This window comes from Tetrao urogallus (assembly GCF_951394365.1).
Source record: "Tetrao urogallus genome assembly, chromosome: 1".
Lineage (NCBI taxonomy): Eukaryota > Metazoa > Chordata > Aves > Galliformes > Phasianidae > Tetrao > Tetrao urogallus.
Genome location: NC_136813.1, coordinates 138,847,006 through 138,862,435, shown reverse-complemented (window position 1 = coordinate 138,862,435; position 15,430 = coordinate 138,847,006). Strand labels below are relative to the sequence as shown.

General features: G+C 37.2%; 1 protein-coding gene across 1 annotated transcript in view; it reads right to left on the bottom strand.

Moving 5' to 3' along the window:
- MYBPC1 (myosin binding protein C1) overlaps nt 1-15,430 on the bottom strand; it is a gene marked incomplete at both ends in the record, with an annotated part of 78,964 nt that overhangs the window by 6,219 nt on the left and 57,315 nt on the right. Inside the window, 8 exons of the mRNA XM_079532473.1 lie at nt 3,264-3,322; nt 7,749-7,935; nt 8,507-8,643; nt 9,783-9,942; nt 11,492-11,631; nt 12,377-12,572; nt 14,285-14,373; nt 14,833-15,000. Of these exons, the coding sequence (XP_079388599.1) occupies nt 3,264-3,322; nt 7,749-7,935; nt 8,507-8,643; nt 9,783-9,942; nt 11,492-11,631; nt 12,377-12,572; nt 14,285-14,373; nt 14,833-15,000 (1,136 nt within the window). The remainder of the gene's footprint in view (nt 1-3,263; nt 3,323-7,748; nt 7,936-8,506; nt 8,644-9,782; nt 9,943-11,491; nt 11,632-12,376; nt 12,573-14,284; nt 14,374-14,832; nt 15,001-15,430) is intronic.

Genomic DNA, 15,430 nt, shown 5'->3' with positions numbered 1-15,430 from the left:
TGATTTTGAGATAGCATAAAATTCATCCCTGTTCAAAAGTTCAGCACAAGAATTAACCATTATTTAATCTCTGTATTGCACAGAAACTTCTTGTTCCCTTGCTCAGGATGAATTGCATTTCTGTTTGCTGGTAAGTCTCATATATGGTCATTCATCTCACCCCATGCAATATTCTCTGATTAGCAAGTAACCCTCCTGGATTTCCATCAGGCTGGGTGCAGAGCACTTGAAGATGGAAGTCAGCGCAGAAGGAGAAACGGAGAAAACACCCGGCACCAAAGAGTTGTGGAAAACATGCAGAGACATTCATATTATTTCAGAGTTGGGTCTCGTACTGGTTTATAAGTATTCAGCAAAATATTTACTTCACCGCTTGAAAGTAACACCTGGTATGGCATGTGTAATATATGTGTGTGTGTATACATAAACAGAAAAAAAAAAACAAGATTTTAGATAGAGAAATACAGACTCCAGAAGTATCTGACTACAGTCAAAGCCTTTATGTCCTGGGGAATTATTTTGGGTTCAGGTCTGAGTGAAGAACATGAGCTGCCCGCTCCACGGAAGCTCTGCTTATGGCTAGGGCTGCTCTGCTCTTCATAAGTTGCACCAAAAAGGCACAGGCAAAAGATTTTTGGAGTAGATTGAATAATTTAGGAATCCAAGGCAAAATATTTCTTTCAGTGCCCAGAAAAAGTTGTGTGCAGTGTGTAACATACCAGCCAGGGCATCCCAATGTATCAGTGATTGAATAAAAACTACCCAAATTAGAACTGAAATCTCATTCTGTTGGGAAAAAAAAACAAAAACAAAAAACAAAAAACAAACAAACAAAAAAAAAAACACTACAAAAAAGCCATGGAAATCTATAGAAGAAGTGAAATGCATGGCTACTTCTGTTAATTTCATTTGGAATGTGGAGCGGAAAAAAGATAAATATTTTGCTAAAACACGGGACGCTGTCCTTACTCAAGGGGAAGGGTGGCATTTGTGGTAAGGTGCTAAGTAACACCGATCTTCCTCGTGTAGTTCTGCTAGATGCTCCGCTCTGCCAAATCACCCTGAGCTGCCAAATCACCCACTGATAACAGCACTTACCTTTGCAGCTTTTTCTGGAACGCACCAAAAGTTTTAAAGCAAAAGTACATTGTCAGGATGAAGATATCACTGTCTCCGAATGCTTCAGCTAAGTGCAACCGAGCTGATACTTACGTACAACATTTATCCCGAGTGCACAGTTTAAGAACTGATATCCTTTATTGACACAAGGATTATCCAGTTAAGGTGCTATTAGTTTCTAGTGATTATAGACTGAACTGTCTTGTTTAACACTTGCATTGCTGCAGAACTTTGTTCCCGACCTTAGGTGGATGCACAATGCAGACAAAAAGATACATGCTTTTTAGCGTTCTTTTCAACTTACGTAGGGCAAATTTTGATAAGAATCATTCATTTGCAAATGAAATCAAGTGCTGGATAAATATTTCATTTATGTAGAGGCATATTCCTATGTGAAAATAACTGACTGTAAATGCAAAATGTGTTTTATTCATGCTTGTTATTTCTGCTATGTCATGCTTGTGGTAAATTCCACTGAAACATGCACTATTAGAGAACAGTGAGAGGTGGTACTACCAGGGTTTACTGTAACAAGCAATTATTCTAAAAATCAAGTTTTACAGGCATTGAGACTATCATGCTACTCATTTCAAAAACCATTTTCATTAAGAAAAATAATGAAAATCATGCCATACTAGGCAGACGTTGTATGACGTGTAAACAGACATAAGCTTCATATGCAAGTACCATATGAAAGCTTACCTTAGATGACAATATACATTCAAAAATCCTTATTCTGTAACTAAGGGAGAGAGAGAAAGAGAAGTAACAATTTAATGCAAACACAAAAGTAGAGAGAAAATGTTGAGTGAAATTATGCTAACAATTATTTCAAGATGATGTTTTAATCCTTAGTCTTGTAAAATATACGGGAATAAAAACACATGGAGAGTAAAAGGCGGGGATCCAGTTCCACTTCAAAATTATCAGTAATGTGTAAAAGCTATATTAATAAGTACAATTAACTATAAATTCTGTAATTAGTCTACGGTATAGACTGGAACCAAATTATGCAACTGGTATGTATTGTAAAAGTTTCCAAACGTAGCTTCAAAGAAGCTAACACATATATATATATTGTATTTTCCACCAGGGAAAAAAAGCACACACGTAACACTGAAACATATATATATATGTCGAAACTCTATAAGGCAAAATAATCAAGTACAGACTAATTACGTACCTGTGAACTAAAGTATGTACTTTGTCACATATCCACATTTACATTAATTACAGCATGCCATTGGCTCTATAGGAGCCCTTACCTTTAATGCAACATTTTGACTATATAAAATGTCTGTATTTATGTCCCTATAAAAGCACTCAAATTTGTACCTTTCACAGCCATTTTAGAAAAATACCTTAATACTTCAAATGCTACAGGAACATTGTATAGCCTGATTTCTTAACTTGTTTTAGTTTTGAAATAATACATTTGGATGTATAAAATACTGGAAACTGCTCTCTGGGCATCTTAAAATTGCTCTGCTGGTATTCTGGACTTGGGCAAGGATGCAAGGAAACACATTTCTATGGAAAGGGCCACATTCTTTGCCACTGTAATTCCAATGAATCCACATTTAAAATAAGCTGTAAATGCAACAAAATTTCACATTACTAAAAGTATAAAATTTCAGCCGATTTCAATTGGATCAGGATTTTATCCCTAGATCCTGTTGTGCAAATTCAGGCACAGATTATCATTCAGAGCGCTATCTGTAATAAAAAACTAATCTGTGATAAAGAATGTATGTTAAGCACAGCAAATGATGCTTCTGTTATTTCAGTAATTCTGCAAACTGACCCAGAGCCAGTTGCTGAGATACAAAATTCTGTCTCCTGGAAAAGTCTAAGTGTTCCGGCAATAGGAGGCACAGTTACTAAATTAATTCTTCATATATACAAGTAACTTTATTCTCAGTGACATAGCAGAAGCATAGCTAAAACTTTTGTAATTCTGCTGTTAAATTCCTATATTCTTGATTAATTTGGCCTTCTTTGCTCATGTGGCATAGACTTAGTATGCCATGAGACACCAGCTAGTTTAATCTAAAAAAAGCAAATAAATACACACTTTGCATGCAGTGTGAAAAGAGAGGAAGGGAATGAAATGGAATGGCCAGAGGATTATACTCATTATAAACCTGCTTATTCCCCGCCATGAAGATTGGTTCTCCTGGATTAATTACTCCTTGATATATCACTGCAGAATTAGAATATTTATAGTGGTATTTATTCGCATTTGAAATTCTTCCAAGTCGATTTTAACACCATATTTTTATTATATTTTTTCACACAGCATCTTTGTTACCATCAATGGACCAGAATGACCACCGATCTTCAGTTCATTCTTAAGACAAACGTAATCTAAAAACACATTTCATGATGAAAAGAAGTGCAGTGCTCTATCTGATTTTTTTTCCTTGACCTCAGTGAAGCTGATACAAAATCATTTCCTTACATAAACAGAGATTTAAAGCCACATTTAAGGATCTACCTCAATGTATTTAGAATACAAATTTGTTGATTTTTTTAAATTTTCCTTAGTAAAATGGTATGAAAAACATATCATGAAATTCTGTGCATCAGTTTCAAAATATATCATGAGATTCTGTGCATCATCTTTCAAAATAGAGGTATTCTTTTCTAAATTTATTACATGATCTTTTTCAGCACAGTTATATCTATAAAAAAAATTGGATATGCAAGCATATGGAGCAGCTCTCTGAGCAGCCTTCTTTAAGTTCACTCAGCAAAACTGAAAACAGACGAGTGAAGCAATGTCTCTCTCAAGTAACATCAGCAAACATGGAATCTTCTTTTAAAGATAAATAAAGATTTATTATTTTACTTATTATTATTGGTGCTCTTAATTGTCATAATTAGCATTAATACTTTTTCAGAAAATGAACAATAAATTTAGTAGCAAGTAGGAATTTAGATTTGTCACCTGAAGTACTGTAAATGGCTAGAAAAGTAGAAAATTGTAGCATATTGATAACATTCATAGTCAGAGTATTCATAGAATCATGAGTCATGGAATCACTAAGGTTAGAAAAGACCGCTAAGACTATCTGGTCCAACAATAGCTTTCATGGCTGTTCTGTTGTTCAAACATCATGTAAAACTGAATCCTAGACTGTTCTGTCTGTAATTTTTCCATGGCATTCCTCAAATTGAGCATGTATACACGCATGATAATCTTCAGATTTCCAGCATGCCAGACATAGTTGGCTAGAGATTCTTTTCTCCATTATGAAGAAAATGCAATTACTGTAATATCTACTTCTGCATGGAACGGTGCTCTTAAGCATGACTTACCATGCTAATGTCTGCAGTAATACAACTGTAGCTCATACATTCACCAGACACAGAGCATTGCCTAGAGCCTGTTGGTCGTGGTCAGGCAATATTCAACTGCATCTCAACATTACAGATTCATACCCCGATCATTATTTTCTTGACTAAAGTCACACCAGTTTAAAGACACATAAATGCACACATGTGCACACACATATCCAAACACACTGCAATCCTTTTCTAGCAATTCAGACTCCATAATTCTGTGTGTCATTTTGAAGTGCAGTCATCTGAAGAACCCTATTAAATGAACAGACAAGCTGGGAAACTTAAAGAATGTGAGTTCAACACATACGTCGACAGAAGGTTGAAATAAGGTTCAATTATGTTTTTATGTTCATTTAATACTTGTTGCATTTGTCTGTGTCATATAGCAAACCCCAGGCCTATGCTGGTTTGTCAAGCTACAGCTTCTGTCTTTGCTTAATCCTATTTCCTTTGAATTCATCAGTTGAACTGCCAGTCATGTTAAGAGCATTAGCACTGAATCCTTGCAACAGATGTCTGGTGTCTAAACCCTACGGACTGAATTCAGGAGACTTCAAACAGTGGCCAACAGACCTGCCAGGATGCAGAGAGGGATCTCAATGAGGGCAAGGACTCACAGCCCACAGTGCTGGGAAGGAAACACAGATCAAGCAGGCGTGGTAGGAAGGAGTGGGGCTGCACGAGGTGATGGTATGAGATTGGGCTCTGAAGCATGCCATAATTAGGAGCTTTGTGATAATGAAGGAATCTGTCACATAGCTAAGGGAAAGAAACAGCATGCAGCCCAGATGGGATGCTTAATGAACTGCATTTTTCGGGATTTCTTTCAGGTGTGATGCAAACTCAAAACACTGTAGAACAATCAGATGTTCTGAGTAAGATGTCTGTGGAATAGTATTATACTTTTTCAGTTGATCTTTTAAAGAAAATACTACTTATTTGAGAAAAAAAATAAAGGTATTTATGAATCTAGAAGTGTCTGTGCTACAGACATTCCAGTCAATGAATGTGGGAGGGTTTATTAAAAAAAATGAGAAGGATAGTCTGAACTTTGTCTACAGAGAGAATTACATTCTCATTCTCGCTTAGCAACTGTTGGACCCAATGTGGATGGGTTCAGTTACAATCCCAAGATAGGGCATGAGAGCAAGTAAGGCTGCAGGATGTGCTGCAACCAGCTAGTATGATGATGACTACAGTCCTCAGGACATGATGCCCCAAGCCCAATCTCTATCTGAGAATTCCTTTGAGATGGATGATCAGAGCGATGCTTGAATTTGACTGAGGTGCTAGGGTTTGTTGGCAATGTTAGGAAGTGATTTAAAATCACAGAGCTAGAAGCAATCTTGAGACATCATTTAGTGCATACCGTAACCCAACAATAAATTTTACTGTTGTCATTCCTCTAAAAGTCTCATGGTACCAAAGGCTCTACAACCTCTGCTGTTCTGTTTCTTCACTATTCTCAGTGTTATCTATCCTAAGCATAAGTTGCCATGTAGCAAGATACATAAATATATGTATTTTTATACAATCTTTAATTCAACCATTGTGGAAAGAGTCAGCTGTAGCTGGGAAAGACCTGGAAGCATTCAGACATAATGGATTGTGTGCTCTCATTTCAGGACATTAGTCAGGAAACTGGACATAGGAACAGTAGATAGATATTTCTCGGCAAAGATCCTCAAGGACATAATATCACGTGTACCTAGTAACCACTTTAGTGAACAGAACTGTAACTTTTTTTCTCCCTAGATAAATTACTTTTATTTGATTGGAAAAGTATCCAACCATTTCCAGCCTATTTCAGATAGCAGTACATAAACATGCAATTGTAAACAATTAAATTTCTGTCAGTATTGATCAAAGGTGATTTTTATCTTTTTTAAGGACATGAAGGCCTGGGGACTTAGAAAGTTTGATGGAATACCAAATTAACTTGGTCTTTGCCTGCTGTATAAAAACACAGATGAATATATATGAGTATAAAAAATAGATGAAGCAACCTTCCCAGATGATGAGGTCTTCTGCTGTGCTGTGAAATAGAAAATTTTCTTGTGATTATGGAAAAGATTCATATATCCAGTTCAAGGACATTACCTTTTAAACAACAACATAAAAATAAATCATGACAGTTAAGAAATGTGATATTATGCGTACTTTCATTATACTAGTTAAAGTTCAGGTTCGTAGGCTAAATATTTATTGCAGTGGCTTCTTTCTAGCAGATTTGAGCTGTAGGACAAGATGCACCAGAAAACACAGACAAAGGAAATTGAGATCTAAAATCAACACAATACAACGCTTGAGGATATTAAATAGTATAGTTTTCTTTATAGGCAAGCATGATAGAAGTAATAAAATTAGGACCATATTTTGATAGCCTAAATTCCCTCTACACTCCTGACTTAAACACTTCCTATTGGCTCTGTGTAGGCAGCTTTCCTTACTTACAACTTCACATTCATTTTTTCAGAAATGCTTATTTCATGGTTGAAGCAAAAGCCTTTGGTGAAAGTTAATACAGTTAAATATGACCACGTCTGTTGCCAGGGAGTAATTTTCTGAAAGTACAATTTTCAGAAAAATTAACTAGTAGTCCAATCCAAATCCTCTTGTCATTCTTGGTGCCCCAGTCAATGCTAAAATGCTTCTCCTCTTTCCCTGTATTTGCAAAATAACATTTCAAATACTTTGCTCCTAAAAAAAATTCATCGGTTATATCAGCTAGCTTGTGTTCTTGGCAACAGTTCTTGTGTTGCTCTGTGATTTTGCTAACAAACTACATTAACAAGTTTTCCTTGGAAACAAATGCTTTGTTTAACGTGCCATTTTAAAGCAGACAGTATCTGCCTTGAATTAATGTTTCTTCCTTCTCCCCTCTTTTCCACTTCGTTCAGAGACCTGTATCCTTCAGGATGATTTTTTAACATTTTCTCAAAAAGTTCCATGGCTGAGTCTTATTAGTGTTTACCAGGTAAGCTGCAGAGCGTTGGAGTTATGTTCTATCACTGTGTCACTTGTGAAGGAGTCCTTTCAAACACTGAATGTTTGAATTGGGATTAAGGAGAAGAAAAAGATACAGCGTAAGTACCACACAGCCCTCAAAGAGAAAACAATGCTGCCAACGTAGTTTATTTTGTACTAACACCAAGTTACTTTCATCTGGGAAAGCTAAAAACCTGTTTAATCTCCCTTTTGCTTTTGCCTTCCTTACTTTTGTCTCCTGTGTAAATGGTGTTCAGATGAGCAGTGCATTTGCAATGAATTAAAACCCTTACCTTTTACTTCCAGTTTGCAATCAACTTCTGCCTCTCCAAGTTCATTGACAGCTCTGCAAGTGTAAGTGCCTCCATCATATGGACTGGGTTTGCGGATCTCCAAGGTGCAGACACCTTGGTTGCCGAACATTCGGTACCTTGGGTCATTCAGTATAGCAACCTTGTTTTTCAGCCAGGTTATTTTAGGCTGTGGTAGAAACAAAAGAAAACCCACATGCAAAAACCTACAAATGGAAATGTTTTACCACTGCTCATAATGCTCTGTTAATGCTGAGTAATTCAGAAATGGTACAAAGCAGATAAAATAGAGATAGAAAGGAAGCTAACCATTAACTAAACATAGGCATAGGCTACATCATGCCCCTGTTTCTGAGTTGTTCACTGCAGTTCCTATCATGTAATTAAAGTCATAAAAATAAACTTGTAATCAATGTAAGATATTTTATAATAACAGCAGACGCCTCAGCTTTATCTTTTGATATCCTGTTATTCTGAATGAGAATAGAAAGCATGTTTTTAAAAGTGATTTTCAGAAAGAACAGTCACAACTGTTGGAAAGTGAACATATTCTTAAACTCTCTGGAGTTCCCATTTTACTCGATTGGATTTTCATTGCAGGAAATAAATCTCATTAATATGTAACTCAAATTGGAAGATACTCCTTTTCTTCAGCCAGCTTTGTATAATAAAAATTGTATTACAGTTTTTGTTTTTGGGTTAAAGTTTCTCATGTGTTAACTGACACTGCTGTGCTGTACCTTGGGGTTGCCCCGAACGCTGCAGTTCAAAGTAGCATTGTAACCAGCTACAGCAAACGTGTTAACTAGAGGCTGAGTAAACAGTGGTCGTTCAGTGAAGTCAAAGTCGTCGTAAACTGGGTATTTGTAGACTTTACCTATAAAATGAAAACAATGCATTAATAAAGACTAGTGTTGCAGTATAACTAAATACCCAAACATCTTGAAATGTTACAGAGACTCTGCATCTATTCTGACCTGCACTCGCTTAGGAATCAGTCTGGTGTAGTAATTTCAATCGTTAGAGAGGCTGGAAGGGGATTTGGGAATTGACTATTGCCCTTGGTTTTGATTTAGAGTTCTGAGAGCTTCTCTTTGTCTTGTGAGTAGATGGTGTACTAAATAAAGACAGCTGGACAGACTGACATCTTTCCCTGTGCACAGGCTTCACCAGATATCTTTGTTGAAACCTTTTCCAATCTGCTGTACTGGCTACAGTGAAGCTTAGGCCTGACATTTACTTTCATGACAGAGTTGAGTAAGCAGTGATGAAAAGCAATTCCTATAGCTCTGCTTTCATTTGTGATCCTGTTTCTAACAGAAATACACTTTTCTTTTTAATAGTGGAAGTGTATTCCATTTATCCCTGACTTCCAGTCTTTCAGCCTGTCCATGTGGGTTGCACAGATTGTCTATGCTCTATATCATGGCAGTCATGTATTCCTTCCTTTCAGAAAAACACAACCAACCAACTTCGATTTTCTTCAGCTAAATTATCAATTTGTGGAATTTTCCTTCCATAAAGAGACTCTTATTTTTTCAGGTTTACATTGCTTTTTTAAGCTGACAGTTTCTGAAATATCAGAACTTTTGATAGCAGAGATTCTGTTTGTCCAGGTTCACATGCTAGAGAGGTGAAGCAATAGGTTAAGCTTATTTGTTGGCTTGGCCCTGAAATGTACTGCAGCACTTGCATAGCTGGAGCTGAATCTCCATGGAGAGGCCACGGCTCACGGCTCTTAACAGAACCGCTTTGCTCCTCTTCCAACTCTTGTTGACTTACATCTGCCAGTGGTGTCACATGAGTGTGATATCCAAGACCACAGTAAGTGACAGAACATGGAAAAAATGTCCTACTCCATAGAAAAACTTATAAACTATGTAGACAAACAACAAAGTCCTAATATGAAATGTCCTAGCTATCTCCTGTGCCTCATCTATGGCTTTTATGTCTAATCACCTTCCAGACTCCGTGCACACCCCATCCCTTTCGATAAGGAAAAGCTAATTAGCTAACCATCTTTTGCAATCAAGGCACTCTCTTTGGTCATTGTTGCATCCTCACTGAGGCCGCACATGTTTTCAGAGAAGACTCGGAAGTAGTACTCGTTTCCTATGACGAGCTCATTAATGGTGGCACTGGTGCGGTGGTAGTGCTCGATTACCGTGAACCATTCCTGAAACATACAAACACAGAGGCTAAGCTTCCTGCAGCGCAGTGCAGCTTTCACACGTATGTTGCTTGGAAGGATCACTGACGGGGGGATAGTACAGTTTTCTTTTAAAGAAGTGTTGATGAAGAGCAATGTGCTGAAGTAAACAGTAATTAATTATTCCATCTGACATGAGTGATAATGAGCATACGCAGAGTTCACTACTGAGAAGTGAAGGCTGAATGGAAAGTGGCTCCTACTGAATGGTTACACTCTGTTAGCCCAAAGGTTTCTGTTTGGGAAATTCAGCATTACAAAGTTTATTCCTTGTGAGGTGAGGTAGGCTTCTACACTGCTGACTGAACAAGGACCACTGCAGATAAGAAAACTGCAGACTGGAGAGAAAAACAAAGCCCTGGGCTGTGACACATACTCACGAGCGGCCAATGCATTAATGTACCCCCTCTTCCACGGGTTGAATGTTTGTGAAGAACATACATTCAACCAGGTGATCCTTCTGGAGCAAAAGAAATATTTAAATACTCAGGTGGAGAGAAAGATTTTAGCACTTTGGTCTTCAAGCCATAATAGGACATGTAAACTATATCCTAGCACGTAACACCTACATATCAAACTAAGATTAAAAAAAAAGGTTTATGCTAAAATAGAATTAACATTAAGTATGACAACGTTTTTGCTTTTCCTGACTCTGCCTTGCACAGTTTTTTCTTTTTTTTTAAACACACTCTTGCTAAGCTTCCTGTGCCTTGGTATTTGATTTGATTGGTATTTGATTGTCTTCAAAAGTCAGTTTATTTTAGATTTCTCAGAAATTGATGGACTGCCATCCCATGTAACCTGTGGCGTTTTCTGTACTCCTCTGAGGACCTATTGCTAAGGAGCTGTCTTTTGGCAAAATGATTTGCTGTGGAATGACAGCTATGCCAGAATTGCAAAATTCATCACCACAAAATTCATCCTCCACATGGAGGAACTGTGACCTGAATGACCCATGACACTCTGAGCCCTAGACACTGCTGTTGTTGCTTTCTTCCTCTGACAGTAACTCAAAGACAGGAAACATTTCTTCATCTGGAAGAAGATCTCTTGCAATCTGAAGGCAGATTAAAATTGAAGAACGGGAAGGGAAATAGATCCACAGGAGGAATGAATTGATCAGAGCATGAAGCAGGTCAACTTACTTAGTTCTCTAGGTAGTGGGCAAAAGGATTCCTTTAGATAACACAGCTCCCAAAATATTGTCCCAGTTTTCCAGTGTTTTAATTCGCAGTAAGCATTAAATGTAAGAATCCAACTGCTGTCTTTTAAGGAAGTTTACATTTCATGTTAGTTTAATGACAATGATAAAAAATATCTTGCTTATTATTGCCGTTTCATGTCAAAGGTTTTTAGAGCCAGAAAATCCTTAGAATGTTTAGAAATACCTTGTAGATTTTCATAAAAATTAACCAGTCAGTGCTTTGTCCTCCTTCATTAATTATTATAAAGCTTTATATTTTTAAAAAGAAGAGCTTCGTGAATACATCAGTCTTTTAAGCATCTTGTTACTTACCATACTCTTCTTATCTGCTTTTTGAATAGTGTACCCAGTAATGGCAGCATTGCCATCATCTTTTGGTGGCTTCCATGATAAATTTACATTCTCTCCCCAGACATCCTCAATAGTTACAACCTCTGGTGGGCCTGGGCGATCTGTAATGAAAATATGGCAGTCATCATTTTTCATTATATTTCTGTTCTTTCTCTTTCCTACACACATCTTCCACTTTCTCTTTTGTCTCTTTTCTATATATACATTCCACTTCTTTTACTTTGTCTCTTTCTTACACATGCATATGCCAAACTCAATGTCCAAAGAACGCTGAGGCTGCAAAATAACACTTTCAACAGTTAACCCATGCCAGAATCATGAAAATCCTATCTGGGTCACTTTGTGAATGTGGTTTATAAGGTACATACGCTCTTCAGTTGCAGATAGTCATGACAGTTTGAAAACCTGATAGTTGTAAATTTATTCTTAAGACAGGAAATGTCAATCATTATTATGCATATTATGTAAATAAATATGTTGGTAAAAATTGTAAGTGTTTTTTCTCATCTTTCTTTCCTGCTTTCATGTACTTCCAATTCAGAATTTCTTCCATGTTACATTTATGACAAACTTACTATGAAATCATTTCTGTTTATGGATACCAGTCAAAAGGAAAAGGCTTGCATCCTAAATAAACAAGAACATGAAAAAGAAAACTGAAAAAAAGAGACTGGCATGTTCAGACAAGCTCATGCCATTGTGTAGGAAGGTTTACTTAGAGACTACAAATCCATAGCCAGGTAATTGGATGTAGAGAAAAGATTTCTCTGTTTTTACAGCTATAAGCTTGGAATGGCTGGAGTCTTCTTCTCTGGCATGCATATGCTTCTGTTTCTCAAAACATACCAACAATTTGAATATCTATTGTAGCTTTATCCACAAAATTTTCTACTTCCACTTTCATGTCATATTCTCCAGAGTGGCTCCTTTCTGCCTTTCGGATAAAAATAATGGTGTCGTTCTCAGTGTTGCGGATGTTGATTTGGTTCTTATCTATTGGAGAACCATTTTTCTGCCATGATACTTTTGCCCTTGGTCTTCCCTGTAAGAAGTTAGGAAACAATTTATATATGCTTTTCTGAGAGAAAAGAGCATTAGCTACAAAGAGGAAATTGTCTTGAAAGAAGCATTTTTAAATCATACAGAATTTCAGATGCAATCCCATTAATTTACCTAAAATGCAACTTTTTTTCCTTCAATAGACAAAAATATTTGTATTTTCTCTATTTTCTGAATAAACTGAACAAATATTTAAATATTTTCCTTCCTCCCTTCCTCCCTTCCTCCCTTCCTCCCTTCCTCCCTTCCTTCCTTCCTCCCTCCCTCCCTCCCTTCCTCCCTCCTTCCCTCCTTCCCTCCCTTCCTCCCTTCCTCCCTTCCTTCCTCCCTTCCTCCCTTCCTCCCTTCCTCCCTTCCTTCCTTCCTCCCTCCATCCCTCCCTTCCTTCCTCCCTCCCTCCCTCCCTCCCTCCCTCCCTCCCTCCCTTCCTTCCTTCCTCCCTTCCTCCCTCCCTCCCTCCCTCCCTCCCTCCCTCCCTCCCTCCCTTCCTTCCTTCCTTCCTTCCTTCCTTCCTTCCTTCCTTCCTTCCTTCCTTCCTTCCTTCCTTCCTTCCTTCCTTCCTTCCTTCCTTCCTTCCTTCCTTCCTTCCTTCCTTCCTTCCTTCCTTCCTTCCTTCCTTCCTTCCTTCCTTCCTTCCTTCCTTCCTTCCTTCCTTCCTTCCTTCCTTCCTTCCTTCCTTCCCACTTTTTTTTTTTCGTTTTTCTTTTTTTAAAGAAAATCTGTAAAAGAAATAAAAAGCATAACAAATTTCTTCCCCTTCTGGAACTGCCTACATTTTCTACACTGCTGGGCACCTAAATAGTGGATTAAAGGTCCAGGGATTTTGAATTCTCTTCTTTCATTGCAAAAGCAGTTGAAATACTTTTAGTTAGACTCGCTTGACATCTTTTGAGGAGAAGTGCATATAGTTGTGGCATGGTAGTGCCCAATTTTGGTGCCTAAATAGGAGTGAATTCCACTTGCTTTACCATGAGATTTGCCTTCTGGATGCAAAATATTTACAAATGCTGTCCAATACTCTCACCTCTTTTGAAATGTCTCATTTTAGAGAACATTTCTTTAGTTTCTCTGAAACAATGTCTTTTGTCGTGTATTGGTGATCAAGCTTTTAATAAACTTCTAGTAGCTTTGTAGAAACAAGCATTTTTATGTGAGCAGAGAAGATTTCAAATTACAGCTTTTAATTCAGAAGAATAAGGGCCCTATAGGTAAAGAGGCAGTTGTTGTGAAAGGTGCTATATCCTTGGAGATGTTCTTGCTATAGATGTGATCTCAAGGATTTAAAGCTGCATTTCCTATAGGAGATAGTGAAATTCTGCCCACTCTTCACCTCCCTCTCAAGACACCACAATGATCAAATATTACTGTATCTAATTACTGCCAGTCTAATCATTTTGCACTCTGGTAGTGATTATCTTGCACATAATATCCAGCAGTAGAATTGCTCTGTGGATGACAGATGACTAATCAGTTTGTCTAAGCTAGTTATGCAATTCAGTATTTGGCTTGTCATCATTTATTTGAGACATCAAGACATAAACTCTCAAGCGCCTTTGTATTTCTTTGTGCTCTCTCATATCTATTCGAAAGAACTCACTTGACTCCCAAACTTACATAGAAAAAAAGAAGATAAGAAGCAGCAACATAAGGAAAATGAGTATTGAGTATTTTCCTGTCAGTGTTTTTAGTTCTTACCTGGAAAGGAATAACAAGATTTACAGTTTCTCCAACTCTTCTAGTATAGGTTTGTTTTAAGTGTCTTGGTAGGCGAATCTTTGGAGGTTCTGAAAAAACCCAAAAGCTTTGAAATTTATTTTCTTTTCTAACCAAGGCAGTACTAGTGGGCATCGATATAAACAGAAATCTGCATTTTCTGCAATTCCCAGAAGTGGCCAATGAGTGATATTTTACATTTCTTGGTCCCGTATTCAGTACACCTTTGGTGTTTGTAACACCACATGCTGTGATGGTAAGAATAGGTGGGTACTTAGTGCTACTTAAAAAAGAAACATCAAGATCTGTAGACGACTTTAAAGCCTGTGCAATAAAGGCTCAGAAATGAAATTTTAAAAAATTACACATTTTTTTAAATACGTTTACATGTCTTCTAGTCACTACAAAATGGTTTTGTAAGGCCATATCATCAGCTTCTAACTAAAAGTATTAGCCATAAAAAAAACCCTACAGAACTAAACATGGAAGCAGAGTGTATTTGTGGGAGAACATAAGCAGGAGGATCTTACCTATCACTTCCTTGACTAAGATGGGCTGTGGGTGGTACCTAGGTTCGCTTTCACCTGCAGCATTCACCGCTTTTACTCTCACAAGGATTTTTGAGCCAGTCGGCAGACCGTTGATTGTAAACTTTGTTTTTTCTGTCAGTTCTGGGTTAGCGACGATCCACTCATCAGCTAGTTTAGGAAAAGAGGAGGATGAACCAAAAGAACAGGGAATTATAAATATATCCACTGCCCCAAAAAGGAAAATTACATAATGGTAATTGATTCATTATATACTGATGCATCCATCTCATTTTTTTTTCTGTTTTCTTCAATAACGTGATATGGATTCACTTTAATTATAACTGAAAAAAAAGCTTCAACTCTTAATGGATTTCTGTCAATTATATATATAAATAAGTAAATGTTTTAATAATGTGTCTATCACTTAATTGTACCAGAGAGATTAGCATTTTAATTCAGCTGATAGAAAACAAGAAGGACGTAGACTGTATCTCCAAAAACACTCACCATTGCTTTAACAACTTTTTTGGAGAGAAAAGGGTTTGAGAATTCATTTAAATAATTTCACATTCAAAACAAGTACTTATCCTAGATAATA